The 16,068-nt window shown below is 41.9% G+C and overlaps 1 protein-coding gene across 1 annotated transcript; it reads right to left on the bottom strand.

The window, feature by feature from the left end:
• Positions 1 to 262: 262 nt before the first annotated feature.
• On the bottom strand, positions 263 to 7,995 carry LOC120908116 (tyrosine-protein phosphatase non-receptor type 61F-like). The gene is given in 7 exon segments (XM_040319136.1): positions 263 to 1,637; positions 5,868 to 5,993; positions 6,191 to 7,131; positions 7,241 to 7,387; positions 7,476 to 7,701; positions 7,788 to 7,960; positions 7,963 to 7,995. Coding segments are annotated over 7 exon segments (1,659 nt in total). The 5' UTR covers positions 7,984 to 7,995; the 3' UTR covers positions 263 to 1,612.
• Positions 7,996 to 16,068: the final 8,073 nt, after the last annotated feature.

Here is a 16,068-nt window from a genome sequence, read left to right as displayed (position 1 = left end):
AAAAATCTTAAACTCCTACCGAAAACTACCGATAAAATTTTGATGCGCATACCGAAAACCGCCAAAATAATCTGGCCACACTGGTTGTGCTGCGGAACGTCAACCACCGAACGCAGCACTGTAAACGTATTCAAATATTTCGAAAAGCAGTTATTGCAGGTTGATCGACGAAACGAAACGATCGTTGAACCGAACGTTCCGTTGGTTCTCCAACATCAACGGCCAATCGAGTTTATATAGCAATCAATAATTAGCACACGAGTGTATGAGCAATAGTTTTATTATAAATGTTGTTGTACGTATCTTATAAACGCGTTGCTACCTTCACGCCCCTTTTCAGCGGAGTTCCACCAATTGTTGATTTCTAAACGCTACCCATCCATTTCTACTACCACCCTCGCGCGACGGAGATACAATTCCATTGCGTCTACTGTTGATTACGATTTGTTTTCAATGTTTGAACTTTTGCATTGTTTGCATGTTACATTTTGGCAATTAATAGTGAGCACTAGTGATAATAACCTATACAAATGTTTGCGTGTGTGAGTGTACCCGTAAATATTGGGTACCCCAAACTTTAACACATCAATAAGTATGCACAACTGAAAGCTTTGTCGTCAGTGTTTTGTTACGAATTGACCAAAGATAAATTGATTGATATAACGCACACGTATCTGCTGAACCTGACTTAACAAACACCACAAAAGGTACTGTAGAGTAACTGTTGATTGTAATAACAATTTGGCAAAACAAATATCGGCAAACTAATGCAAACTCCACACACACAGAACGAGATATTCCCAGTACGAATATCATGATTTGTCGACCATAGTAAATAACCCAATATCGTTAATAGTATATAACCTCAAGCATGCAGCGTGGAACTGTAGCCAAACTTAATGGTTTGTAGTGGTACGTACAGTGAATGTGTCAACTATTGCATCAAAGTTTGGTGTTTGTGTGTACAGGATCGCATTCTTCGACTTTCGATACACTGTCTTGTTCTTTTGTAAATGTATTGTGCGAGATTGTCCAAAAATCAAACAAAACACTATGCATATAGTAGTAGATTATGCATCTTCTCCCCCCTTAGTTGCACAAAAATTGACATTCTTTACGCCTTGGGACATTGTACGCACACGTTCGGATGCATTCGTGTTTGCTTGTGCTAATTATTATGATTCCACCCGATGCCCGCAAAAAAATCCCCCACTTACTCTAGTTTACCGTAGCTAAAAGCAGTCTTTTGCCTTCGGTGTACACCCGTCGTTCCATAGGTATGCTTTCTGTAAAGGTGTATATGGTTGTGTGTGTGTGTGTTAACGTGGTGATATTTGTTCGGATTTATCCGATATTTGCGGCGGACGTAATTTATCCTTGAAGAAACATCGTTTCTCAAGTGTTAGGAAACGTCCACCACCAACGTGCCGACGTTGAAGTAATTGTTTTGAATGCACTTTCCTTCGCGGTGTCCCAACACACCCCACGACGAGATGATAATGTTGTACCGTGCCCCTGGCGCGCGCGCCCGCTTTGTTTTGTTGTGTCGGGTATAGCTGATCGTCTTTTAAATGTGACAAATAAAGTATACCTTCCAGGGAATTTCCAAATATCATTTCTCTGTTTCTTTTTGTTTCCTGCAATCGATAGAAATGAATAATAGTAAGAAAAATGTTACTGATTATGTTGATGGAGCAAAATTTAACAGACAAAAAAACATCGATAAATTGATCTACCAAAATAACATCTAGAATGTGACACATGCAAATAGTTATGTTCCTGTTCTGTGCATGTATCTTTGCTTCAGTGTGAGAGAGTGTTTGCAACCAACGCGCCAAAGAATGCCCTTAAACAAGCACAAGCATTACAACACCAGACCCGCAAACCTGTCCCCTTGCTGCTTAACACTACTCAAACCTTGCCATCCATCCAAACAGGCGCATACAATGATGTTTTTCAGCTACACAACATCGATCGGTTCAAACAATAACAAAACGTGTAACATAAATTACATACACACTCAAACAGTGGCCACCATTAATATGAAAACGAACCATAACTACTTCTACACAACATTTCTACTACGCGCCTACCTGTGTTCTGTATTCTTGTGTACATAGTGTGCAAATAGCTTAAGTATTCTACTGCCGTAAAAGAAGCCCTCTTCCCTGTGGTGCGTGATCGTTGTCGGATTTGTGATGCCAAAAGAAACTGCATACTTGCATTATTCCTGTCGTTATTTTTACTGATTTTTTTCTGTTTTGTATTTTATGCATAATTTATCAAAAAACAAATCTGCTTAACATCTACCCTCTCTCCTCTCGTATGAACTGCCAATTAAGATCCCTTTAGCTTTTAGTGCATTGTATTGATTAAGTTGTTATTTTTGCTGGAGTTGTGTTTGTGTGTGTATGTGTTGCTGTCGTAGTGGGTGTGTCAGCATTGGAAAACGTATCACCACTCACCATAGCCGTTCTCAGGGCGGTTGAACATTGCAATTGTTGCTTGGAAAAATAGCAAAAGCCGTCTGTTTTCTCCATCGTCCATCATCATTAACGGTGCGTGCCAGCCAGTCAGCCAGCCAGGTGTTAGAGGTTCTTTTTTACGATATGCTTATTGAAGCGATTCGATGCAATCAATGTTAATCTCACATGTTGAGCATTTATTAAGCAGATGGGGGGATGGTGGTGTATGGTTTGGCCAAATTGAAGTAAAAGGCAGCCAACAAACAAACGCTATCTAGCGTGTAATAATATGCGCAAATATCGACCAAAAATACTGATGGAGAGAGATAGAGAAAAAGCTGTATAAAGCACAAACTCTTACTACAAACACGTGCGCGCATGGACTTGGTTCAATTATTGTTTTGCAAATTTCGTTATTTCGAGCGTTGGCATTCTAAAACGAAAAAAGAAGAAACATAAAACATGAATAACGGCGTTCGGCGCAGCTAAAGCCTTGGCGGCGGAGGGACAGATCGTGGGTAGTTTCTTACATTGCTCTGTGAGGACGTCTGCCTAAGCTTTTCGTATTGTTTGCGTATCTCCGTTATTGCGTACGTTCTTGGTGGGGGGGGAGTATGGATCCAACACTTCTTGTGCTTGTTGAAACCGGAAACGATAAAATTCACACAAATCTCCTCTCCCTACTACGGATGATATCAACGCTCAACACTAAAAATGGCAACTTTCTTTCTCCCAACACGCACACAAAACAACAACTCTGCAACAACCATTACACCATATATGTTTTTTTATACAATTTTTCCTCTAGGATAAACAAAAATAATAGACACGTATCTCTACTGTATACTGCCTAGTATGTGTTTTTGTCTCACTTTCGCACTTTCCGCACTGCCATTCGCTAATCCATTACTGTTAGATAAGGGTTTGCATATCTTTTCCTCGTTCACTGCCATGTTTTTCTTCTACGGATCGCCTACGTTTTGTTCTCTGTTACTGCAAAAAGGTTTCATAAATCCTCATCGTTCACCTTTCCCCGCCTGGCTTTCTTCGCGCCTATATATACGTATGGGTGTGTATGTGTGGCTGATTTTATAAAACATTCCTACAATTTTCATCCGCTACTAATAAAAAAGTCGGGGTGGTGGTTATTGTTAGAAAACAGGAAAAGGGATAAAAAATAAACTATTCAATATGTCTAAAAAACATGGACGATATAGTGTATGTAATCATGTATATGTATACTCGATACAACTGCATCCTCCCCTAGTATCCTCTACTATCATCAGAAAATCGTTCACAAATGCCGATCCCGCGCCGCACGCTTTCATATATGTTTTTGAGTAAAGTTCGCTTCACACATCGCACATCTAATCGTGGCCCGAACAATTATTAATTCAGTGTAAGATTAAAACAGAACGCAATAACTCGTGCCTTTAGTGCATGGATCAAACCGCATACCCTAAGTCTGGTACTTCTGTCCAACTATGCCCGGTGTAGAGACTAAAGTTAATTGCAAAATAAACTGCGCGAATCGAATCGGTGTGTGTATGTGTGGCGTCTCTAATTATTGTGTCCATTTATATTTTCCTTGTCAAAAGTGAAAGGGAAACTTTGCACCACAAAACTCGCTAATGTAATCACACACTCACAACAATGCACACTGCGCGCTGCATTACGACGGGGTTACGTTCTAACTGTTCATCTTTAGCCATTTGCCAAAACTATCAACTGCCCCCATGCATGCAAAACAACAACAACAAAACTCTACTTAGACACGCATTGTAACAGGACACGAAAGATGGTCACCACCACTTCTAGCAACGCTGTCGCTCGCTCTCCCTCGAAACAGGATCGTATAAAAATAATTTCTTTAACATAGTCTCACTGACGTTCCATTCTGTCCAGTTCTTTTGTCCGCTTACGTTACGCTCAGCAGCAGCAAGGGGGATGTATTATTTATATTATTGTGTGGAAATCATGTACAATGAAATGATATCATAGTATAGCGTGAAGAAGGCGTGAATACGTTTCATCGCGTTCGCTTTGCTAATTATAAATTCGTCTCATCATTATATCGACAGTCGTCCGTCACTGCTTTTTTCGTCACTTGCACGATGCACCGAGTGCGTACCTCTGACACGACACTGAGCAAAGTGGCGCCCTGTGTGCTTGTTACTCTTGTGAAACAACCAGGCTAATAGATTAAAATATGTGAAGCGATACAATATATTAAGGTCGGCAATGATGAAACATAACTAGGAGCCATGTGAGTACAGTCGACAATTAAACTAAGCAAAAGGGAAGGAAAATAACATACTATTTCACTAAACCTTAATACCATTTACAATCAATAGATTTTTCCATTCGTCACACTGCGGGCAATGTGTGTGCTACAGCAGGAATCTCTCCGCGTGCGTCTGTCAGCAGATGTCGCCGGCTTTTTTTGCACTCCTTACTTTCCTTCAATAAATACCAAAATGCTTTGCATGCCACTAACCGCCACCCTCGCCGAAACGGTGATGCATTTTTTCAAGTAGAGATTCTTGCTTCACGTGGCAAACGGAACGACGCTAACAATCGCAACAATCGCATTGGCGTATTAAATGTGTTAAGCATCATCTGTTGCTTTATGTGGCTGGTTCGTGACATATGATCAAACGCACACACACTCAGTACGCGTTCTGCTTTCAATTGTAATAGTTTGCTGCATTTCATTTCATAGCTCCAGCAAGGCGATATCTTCGTGCCTGCCGTTCGGGACATTAGTATATATTGGCCGTTCGTGAAAAAGACATTTCCACTGCCTGTTCAAAGTGTGGATGAGACAACATAAACGAAAAAAAACAAACCATCAGCATTTCGGTACCAGCGCAAACAATCACAATGTGACCGTAATTAGCAATACGAACATATTCTCCACCACATACTTTCATCGCGATTGGGTATAGCGTATGAACATTCAAAAAATTTTTTGCCATCCAGCACAGCGTATTGAGCCATTGAGATGCGTGTATGCAATCAATCCACCCATTCTATATCAACACCAAATATGCCAGCGGTCTAACAGGGTTGAGTTTTGCTGCTTTAGTCATTTTGATTACTTCTGCCTCTCTCCGCTAACATGTAGGAATGATTTTTCCTTGCCCTAAGTCCGTGCATGTGTGTCCTCTTTTGCTTGCAGCATTTCTGCACCCTTCACGATCCCTTCCAGTCTCCTTGTTGCTCGATGCTGTGTCTTAATGCTAGCCTGCGGGGGAAGGGGCCACACATTCACTTCACGCATTGTTTGCATCGACACTCGACACACCAAGATACAACACACACATTTACATCTGCTTGGTGTAAAGATATACGCACAGAACGCTGAAACAAACACCTGCTGCAAGGGAAAACAGTAATAACCTGCGCTTTTTCGGCGATCCCTTGCTTTCCACCTCTTTCCGCTTGCGCTTGATCTCGCGTATTTTCTCCTCCATTGCTGACTGGCGCTCGATGCGCTTGCGGCGTCGCAGTTCGGCGCCCGGCGACCTGCGGAAGGGAGTTGAGAAGGAAAAATAAAATCATCGCATTTTATGTCACGTACAGCGCAAAACCGTACAGTAAGAGGAAGCAGCTGTTCAGCAAGAAAATTACACACGCAACTAGTTGGGTGTTATTTTTTGAAGATTTGCATTCCGCATAGAATTAAACATAACAGAATTCAGGTCTGTTGTTGTTTTACTTACAATTCGCGCTCCGGGCTGGAGATCGCATCGTCACCATCGTCCAGCGCACCGTTCGGCAGCGGCGGAAGGCTCGAGTTAGCGTTGAACGCTTCCTCGCCCGCTTTCGCGTCGCCCCGCTTCGACTCCAGCGTCGAGTTGTTCGACCCGATCGCGCTGGCCGTCGTGGACGAGGAGGTGGACACCGAGGTCGAGGTGGACAGGCCCGTGGACGTTCCACTGCTGGCGGTGGTGCTGCTGGCTCCTCCCGTCGCCGTCGTCGTCGTAGCCGTTGTCGTGCTGCTGCTGCTTTCATCCAGCAGCGAGCTTTTAATATTATCACTGTTGTCGGACGGAACGTCTCGGCCAATGGTGCCGCGATTCTTCTCCTCCAGCTCTGCCTCATCGTCGTCCTCCTCCTCCTCTTCCTCGCCGATGTCGCTATCGTTCTCCTCGATCAGCTCGTCCTCGCTGCTCATCGCGTTGGAGTCGCTGCCGTCGCTGCCACTGCTGCCCACGCCACCACCTCCACCACCGCCGCCGCCATCGCTATCCATTTCGTTCACTTTGTACAGCGAGCTGTCCCGCACGATCGGCGGCAACGGCCGATTACTGTACGGATGGTGGTGATGGTTGTTGTGGTGGTTGTTGCTGCCGTCGCTTCGCTTATGATGGTGATTGTTGTGATGATGGTGGTGATGGTTTTCGTCACCCATCTCAAATTGCTTGCTCTTTTCCAGATTGACGAGGTTGTTCACCTTGTCGCGATCGCCGCCATTGCTGCCGCCGAGCAGGAAGTCCTCGTGGACGCTCTCGCTCGTCGGAATCACCGGCAGCGGCTTGGACGTCAGCGAGTGGGTGCGCGGTGGCGGCAGCGGCGGTGGCGTATCCTCGTTATCCTCCTGGTCGCTGTTCTGCTGGCTGGACGAGGCCACAACGGTCAGCTCTTCAAACTCCTCGAACGACTGCGGGAAAAGGGACGGCGACGGGCGAGATTTGCGGCATGCCATTATAATTTAAACAAAATGGTTCAACCGAAGTCAAACCGGGCGAGCAGAGCATCGCTGTACTTACGGAGTTATTCATGCGCTTCATGCCTTCGATGATGGCCTGGTACGAGAAGTACAGCTGATCCGGCGTTTGAATCAGCCCCATACGATACTGTCGCAACTCAAGCAGTACATCTTGAACGGACACTCGATCTTCCCTCTCCTTGTCGACCTGCACACCACAATCGAGAGAGATCGTACGTTAGCATACTGTCACATCAATGTGTTCCCGCAATCCTGCAAACCCAACCGACACTTACCAGCACGAGACAGCAGTCCACCAAACAGAACGTTCCCGAACGCCCGATGCCGGCACTGCAGTGGATAATCGGTGGGCCAACGTCCCGGTCGAGCGTTCCCGAATCGCGCACCTCCTTCAGAAACTGCAGGAACGCTACCGGCGAGCTCGGGATGCCGAAATCCGGCCAAGTCGTGTAGTGAAACTGTATCACTTCGCGACTCTTGCCCGACTCCATGTCGGTCAGTCTGTTCGAATGAAGATCGATTCCTTACATTAACAAAACTGTTCCATTTCTAACAGCCAAGCGGCCTACGGCTGCATGTGCCCTTACCTAAACGTTCGTTTGCAGAAGTTCTTGTACTCCACACATTTCAGATGAACTACCGATAGCTGAACGCCCGTCAGCTCGAGACGATGCTTCTCGCCGATCTTGGCCGGCCAGTACTGGTGACATTTGACGGTCGTTTGTTCGATCAGCTTGTTCAACATCAGGATGGCGCGCGAGAGTCATGCTCCCACACCATCATCCAGAAGTGCCCGACCGTGTGCGGGAGCGGTCCCTGGCACAGGATATACTTCCGCCCAGCACGTTCCATCTGAAAGGGCATTATAAGCAAACGATAAGACTTTGTTCCGCACAGAACATTGCTTTGTAAGGGCAAACAGTTCCGCTCCCCCACCAGACCTACCTTGACCAGGTTCGCATTGATGTAGTCCCCTTCGCCCCGCTTCAGGGCCACTCGGGAATGATCGTACGGTAGCACGTCCCGGTATCGATTCAGTCGCCGGTTTTCCAGCTTTTTGGACTCGTCGGTGGAAAACTTTTTCGCCCGCGCCTGAATGTCGCTCCTTTCGCGAATATCCTTCAAGTGTAGGGGAAGAGATTGTAAAGAAATACAGCAATTAGTAGATGTTATATCAAACAACAAGCAGACAAAAAATATAATCAAAAAATGAATATAGAACAAACATAACGGAGCTGTCAAATAGTGCACAAGCGATTGATAGATCGATACGAGCGGAATGTAAATAAAGTTAGGTTTTTGCGAAAAGAGCAAAAATCGGGCACTTGGTTGCAATTTGACCCAACATCGCTTTGCGCACCAACAAGCGCCAATCCAAATGGAACTGAATTCTTATGAATTTGGGATTATATAATTGGGGGCAAAAAAGGGGGCCAAGAATCGTTTTGCTGCTATCATTATCTATCGATTTTGTTGCACTCGCCAACAAGTATGAGATAAAAATACCACAGCGGTTCAAAACATTAGACCAGAGAGGGGAAAAGCGAATTGTTTGACTTTTCAATTATAACTGCAACACGAACAGCGCAAACAGAAACTATAAATTAAAAACATTTGGATTGGAAGACGAGATGTGTTGTTCGATACCAAAAGCTTCGCCACAACACTTGACAATTGTGGTGAACGATGGAGATGATACACAAATTTCAAATAACAATATACACAGCGGCAAGCGCACGAGTTAGAATAGACCAACCATACGCAAATGATACGAATGTTATTATTTGTGGAAATTCCGTGGAAAAGGAATTTCACAACTTGGCGCCAGGTTAATTAGTTTAGTTTTGCCCCGCGTTTCGCCGTGTTTGTGGTAAAAACACATACGCAGTAAAGGTGGAAAGCTGGCGCGACAGGTAGGTGAAGTGTGGGAACCGCGGGAAGCGGTGCAAAAATGTCAAACTTCATCTATCAGATCACGATTGGTATTCGCGTGTGGTTTTGCTATTGCATTTTATCTGTTTTGCCTTCCCGTAAACAATTTCCCGAGAATTATGCAAACAGCGGTATGGAACTGATCCGACGCAAATGGTACAAAAGTCATCGAAGCAGACAATTCAATCATCAAAGGGGGTTAAATCGGTGTTGTAGCTGTATTTTGCATGTTTTTAACCCAATAAAATACAATTTAAAACCAGAGTAATTAAACGGATTCATTCAATTAAAGGGGTGTTAATAAGCGTAATTGCTACGGATGAGCAGCAATTCTGTAATCCTTTGGCGTTTTTTTTTTAAATAGAAAATAGATAATATTTAATTAAGGTGTATTTAGCTTTTGATGAGGGGGAAGTGGATCACAACATTATTTTAGTACAGTGATTACATTTATAAAGCTCTCTGAGGAAGGGATCCAGCAGTGTGGACTAGCGATATGCTGCTTCTTGAAACAACACGTAAACAAAACACAAAGGATCGACAAAATTGCATAACGATAATTAGTAAGAAGATGAAATAGAATATATTCATAATTTAGAATCATTTAAAACTAAGCTCATCTAATGAATCGTTAGCACTAGTGAATAATGACCAAATACCAAAACAATGTTAATGAATTATGTATAATTTGAAGAAATTACTATTTTTCTGATAGTCATGCGACTTTTTCAAGATTAATGCGCCTCATACACTTTTACATTTTCGAGGACTTTTAAAAGTCTTCTATTTCCAAATATTTAAAGTTTAATACTGAGCTTCATGTTTAAGATTTTTTGATTGAGTTATCTTTATGTTGAAGATGCATATAGACTAGAGATGGGAAAAATGGACCTATCGTCGGAATCGATTCCGGTTAGCTCTGAAGGTTTCTGTAATCGATTCCGAATCGCCTACGGAATCGGTTCCAGAATTGTTTACAGAATTGGCTTTGGAATCTATTCCGAAATCAGAATCAGAAACCGGAATCGAAATCGGCTTCGGAATCGGCATTAGCTCCGAAATCAGAATCGGCTTCGAAATCGGAGTCAGTTTCGGGCATCTAACGCACCATATCCCCACAACGCCCGATTCACGTCGATATAATCCCTCGATATAGCTCCCCCAAATCCGTTGTCTCCTTCGTAATGATAACCGCAAAGAATCCACATTTACTTGTAAACGATCAATTCTGTTGCTGAAATTTGTTATTTTGATTCAAGAACTGATTCTCATGCCGGCGCTAATTTCAATTTTAGAGTTAATTCTGATCCCGAACACAGAATAGGAATCGGAATCGGGTAGGTCCGATTCCCAGCTCCCATCACTAATATGGACGGACGGTTTCTATAGTACAGCACAGAGATCAGAGCACGATGGTTGGACCAGCATGATTTCAAACACTTGTACTCCAGATGAGTAATTCTGATTCAAAATCATGATATTGATCATGGTCATGATATCATGAATGAATCTTTAAAATGAATTAATGGATTTGTGCCTCTAATTTTATAATTCATGATTTTCTGAAGATTGATAAATCTCTGAAGATCATCATAAAAATCATGAATCTTTAGAGATTTATGATCTATAGAGACTAGAAATTCATGATAACAGTTACAGAGATTCATGAATATCTTTATTTGCATAAATCTGTACATAAATGTATGCAAGAGGTACTTAAAATCTGCAGTCGCCAGCTCGCACACCTTAACAACAAGTCCGTCGTGAGATCAAGCCTCATATAGACCGTCCCCAGTAACAAGGATTTACTTTTCCTGCTGCGATGGAACTAAATAAGACTTTAAAACCTGTATAGGCGCCAAAATGAAATGATAAAAGAAAAAAACTGAGATTCATAAATATTATAAGGTAATTAAATGTCTCGCAACTCATTAATCTCTAAAGATTGATTATTTTTAAAAGGTTCATGAATCTTTCTAGATGAATCTGCATGGATTTAAGAATCTTTAGAGTTTCAATGAGAGATTTAAATCTCTCATCGCTGAAGGTTCATATGAATGAACCTCAACAAAAGAGTCGTTACAAGTGCCAACGAATGGTAGTTGATAACTTCATTGATAGAAACTTTTGATTCAACCAATAAAGATAATGGTCAGGTGAAATTATTTGTACAATATTTCCACCATGTTGGTTGTCCCACAGTCCCAATGAATAATTAGCAAAAAGGGGGCCAGAGTCAATACACATTTTTGATAGCTAGTAAGTCATCCAATTCGTCAAAGACTTGGTTTGATTTTTGGCAATAAAATGCAAATAGGTTGAATGATAGCCTATAGTTGCTAAATAAATAGCATGAATGGGTTTTCTCGGTCGCAGTCCAATGATTCATACATCCAGCCAATTAATTATCTTCGTTTTCTACGGTCAAGTTCATGCCGGTTGATGTATCCGAAAACATGCCGAATGAAAATGGCAACAGATCGACTCTTTGTGTTTGTTCGGTTTGATTTTAATTATTTTCAATTGATTCAACACAATAATTGGGCCGGCCTTCATTTTTAACGACAAAAACTCGAAAAAATTAAAATTCATCCATTCTGACTTTGCGATAACATTGAACTGTGGTTTAGAAACAATCGTAAATCAAGCTGAAATTTTATTAATGTATAAGCAGCGTGCGCATCCTTGACGCTTTCCGCACTCTGTGCCAAGTTAGAAACTGTATCTCATCCATACGCAATGATTGCATTTTTCTGTTTGTGAAAACTTGTGGCCCAACAAATCGCACACAATTCTACAAATGACACGCTCCCCCCGTCTTCACGATTTCGGCCTTAGCGAGCATTGTCAATGCTGCCTGCTCCACCGTATATCCCCCCTAATGATCGGAATTTTTGCCTTCCACTTCCTCGTAAAGCTAAAATAAATAAAACAAAACGATGTAATAGTTGCATCGCTAGCGAAATCGTACCCCTCCGCCGTCACGACGCGTACCATTTAAACCCGAAACTTCCGCAATGGACGGATTTTAGCGTGGTGACGAACCCCGGGCTCCGATCACGAGGCCAACGTTTCCCTTCAGCATAGATGAGACTGCCTCTCTCTCTCTCTCTCTCTTCCTCTTTCCTCCGTTTCTTCGCTACGCACGGTGCAAAACTACTAACGGTACTGTGCGCAGAAACGACAACAACGATAGTTAAGCAGGAAAAATGGATTAAGAAAAAAAAAAGAACCGCTCATGAAGCGTTGCATTTGAAAACCAAACAAACAACACACGCTCTGCAACCCGCAACAGGTGCGTTTGTCTGTGCATTCCGATTCCGCGCCCATATATCCGGTCGACTTTTCGGAAATGGAGTTTGTGTGCTCGCACTTCCTCGCCGCTGCACTGCTGCACTGGCGCAAACGATCTAACCACCTTCAGAGGAGGTAAGAGCAGAAAAGAAGGAAGGGAGGAAGGAAGGTCTGCTGCTGGAAAAGAATGCATTTTAATCATTTTTTGTTCGTTCAGCACGCTTCAACGCGGTCCCTGAAAATCGTTTTTGTTTGCACATATCGCACACTCAAGCACAGTGATAACTAAGAGGAAAGGACGTGTTTTTGATAGGAAATTAATTTCAACTCCTCCTTTTCCACGTGGCTATCATCACCCTATCACCGCTGCTTCTGTACTGGAAATGGGACTAAGGCGGAATAGGTTTTCACATTTTCTTAATGCTTCCTCACTGCTCTCAGCTATTTCGTCGGGAAAGTGTGAAAGCAATTTACACCACAGTAGTAATTAATAATTGCTGTAAAGCGTAAACACTGGGAATTTTGTATTTTTTTCTTAATTTAATTAGGCTTATCGAAATAGATACAGGGTTTTCGAGGAGTTCTCATAGTTGTAGGACACTTCCTTGACTCTTTCCTATGTGAAGTGAACTTCATATGATGGAAATTGGACTCTATGGCATCCTTTTTGGACAGACTTCTTGGAAGCTCCTATTGGATTGTCCAACGAGTGTACAATAGAGTCCAATTCCCATTACTTTAAGTTCATTTCACGTAAGAAGGAGTCAATAAAGTGTCCCACAGCTATGAGAACTCCTGGAAACCCCTGTAACGAACATACACAGAGGACTACGATCTCTCAGTGATCAAACAAGCTGATATTTCAACAAACTAATTTACTGTCTCAGAAAATCCCTAATTATGCTTTCTTAGCATGTTGTTCTACATGATGATCGTGTAAAACTATAAATTAAAAAAAAACTCCTAAAATTCCACACGCCACGCAACAAGCAAAAGCTATCTCAACACTATCTTCTAAAAGCTTATTAGACCATTCGAGATAACGACACATTTAAAAAATGACTAGTTTGCTAACAAATAGGCAAACATGTTTATAATAGAAATATTTTTAAAAGCATCTGTGGGATCAAAATTGCTATAATTTTTTCACCATTGCTATTACAATGGTATTTCGCAAATGGTAGTATTTTATTTAGTTTATTACAAGTATTTTACATCATCATAAGACATGAGATTGCGAGATTTAGCGTCATCGCTTTTCAACACCAAGTTCAAAATTGTTAGAAGGCAGTTTAGTTTTTTCCTTTAGGTTTAAACATTACAAGGTTTTTCTCCTTTGGTAACTCAAACGAGCTTAACCTAACGAAAAATAAAGTATATACTACTATTTACATCAAAAAGAGCCCGTAGAAAAAGGAGCTCAGATTGTTGGATTTTTTCTTTGATCCGTTCGGTCATTTCATAAGAAATTTCAGTTAGAGGTTTAGTATCAATTTCATTATATAATTCTTCGAGTATCATATACGGCCTCCAAATTCGATAGACGCTCACGCTTATCTGACAATACAACTATTTCTTTCATATCCCTACAATAATTCGATTCCCATCGAGTTCAGTATTTAGTAGTTAGACATTTTGCAGATATTCGATAATTTCTGTAGCTCAATGTGTCGTGGATTTTTTCCCATACAATGCGGAACAATCAAATTTTTGTAGCATAGCATTTTACTCGCGAGTGTCATGGTATAACAATAATATAAAAAAAATATATTATTTCAATTATATAAAAAATAAACAATAAAATGAACACCTTGGAGGTGAAATGAGTGTTCAATGACACCAACATGGCCCCAAAAATGGTGCTGAGGCCGATATTCTCATCCAGCGTGGGGAATTCGCGATTTGTTGCAAAACAAAAAAAAACGATTTCATTCCACTTGCACTTTGCGGATGTTTTTGTGTAGGCACTGCATTGCCACACAGGGATTCCGGTAAGATAGTCTGCTCATATACAACAATTTTGTTTTTAGTACGCAGTCGTGAATGGCGATTTAGCAATGGATAAAGTTTCTTCAGTAGTGTGATCATTCGTGTTGAAAGTTCCTTAGTGTGATGGTGATGTAGTACTTAGTAGTCAATGATGAGACGCAGATATTTCACCTTCTGAAGCTAAGAGACATGGCTTGTGTCTCGGTATTGCTAATTCGGATCTTCCATTCTGAAGATAGTTTTGAAAAATCGTTGGGTACCTCGCTACGTACGTAAGTACTGCTGATGTTCTACCTTTTGATGCAATAGCCGTGTCGTCATCTGCGAACAGAAACAACTCGGTGCCGTTCGAAAGAACATGGAGATCAAACAGCAGGTATAGAAGCGGTCCCAGAACGCTTTTATATAAAACATGTATAGCTACATCCAATGAGTTCCATATATTAAAAAATAGCAATTGTGCAAAGTCCTATTCCCATTAAAGAATAATTAATAATTAAAACCAAATCAAATTGTATACTATCTGCCTGCATGATTCGTGTTTAAAACATTCATGTCTCGCAGGGATATTGCTTTTTTATTGAAATATTTTCAAAACCCCTCTTCACTTAATTTCTGCCCACCGATTTTCAACTTCCGATTTTAATTTACACAAATTACTAACATTTTTTCAAAGCCCCTTCAGGAAATCATTGATGAAAGTTTTAACGGTAATTCAACTCTTATGTATTGAAAGCAAAGTTTAAATGGATATCGAAAAAAAAAAGCGTAGGTGTTGTGCTCCAACATTTCTGATTCTCCACGTGTAGTACCTCTCGGGACGGAATGAAAAGCGAGTTGGGCAAAAACCCTGGATGTTACCCACGTGTTTTTGCCCATTCCACCGGCAGCAGCCAAGGGACACCCCACCAAAAGTAATGCCGCCGCCGGTGGTTTATCTCCTATGTTGATGCAATCTAACGTAAAGCAAAAGTTTAATGACGCATGCTGTGACGTAGGAAGTAAATAACTCGAATAACTTTATAGTAAATCAGTCGGGCCGAGGATTGTAAAGCTTCGTTCCGAGGAAGGTCCCACACTACACACCGTGGTAATTTTTAAGCGAAAACAACTCTGACTCACTGAGCCATGCACTGCCGGTCTTCGCAGGAGAATGCCGTTCGTGAAGGAGGAGTTGGGGACAGTTTTCTTCTGAAAATTATGAAACTACACGTTCCGTCAGAGGGCCCCCAGTCGGAGCGGGCGGCAGTGTAAACACCTATGGGGTAAACACGTTAAACTAATCTCCATGGTCCACACGCCGGTGTGTCGTGTTGTCTCTGCTGGGTTGTGATTGAATCATTAACGCCAGCAGATGCAAACAATCAAGTGCGCAAACATACCGGAGCGATTCTAAGTTTTATGCGTAACTTTCCGGGATATAATCGTAAAATAGTGGCACCGATGTCAAGCATGCACAAGGAAAACCAATTTCAAACGCATCTAGACAAAAAGACAAAATACGGATTAAATTAAACAGGAACATTGCTGATGGAAGCAACGGCCTGTGTTGTTACGTGTTCAGCAGCAGCATCAACATCAACATACACTTGTAAAAATAATGTTCAAAAATTCGCACGAATCGACTTCTACTAATTTTCGTGCCAAAACCAC

The sequence above is a fragment of the Anopheles arabiensis genome, chromosome 2 (assembly GCF_016920715.1).
Source record: "Anopheles arabiensis isolate DONGOLA chromosome 2, AaraD3, whole genome shotgun sequence".
Classification (NCBI taxonomy): Eukaryota; Metazoa; Arthropoda; class Insecta; order Diptera; family Culicidae; genus Anopheles; species Anopheles arabiensis.
The sequence above is the reverse complement of the archived record's forward strand: the minus strand, read 5'-3'. Positions and strand labels throughout refer to the sequence as shown.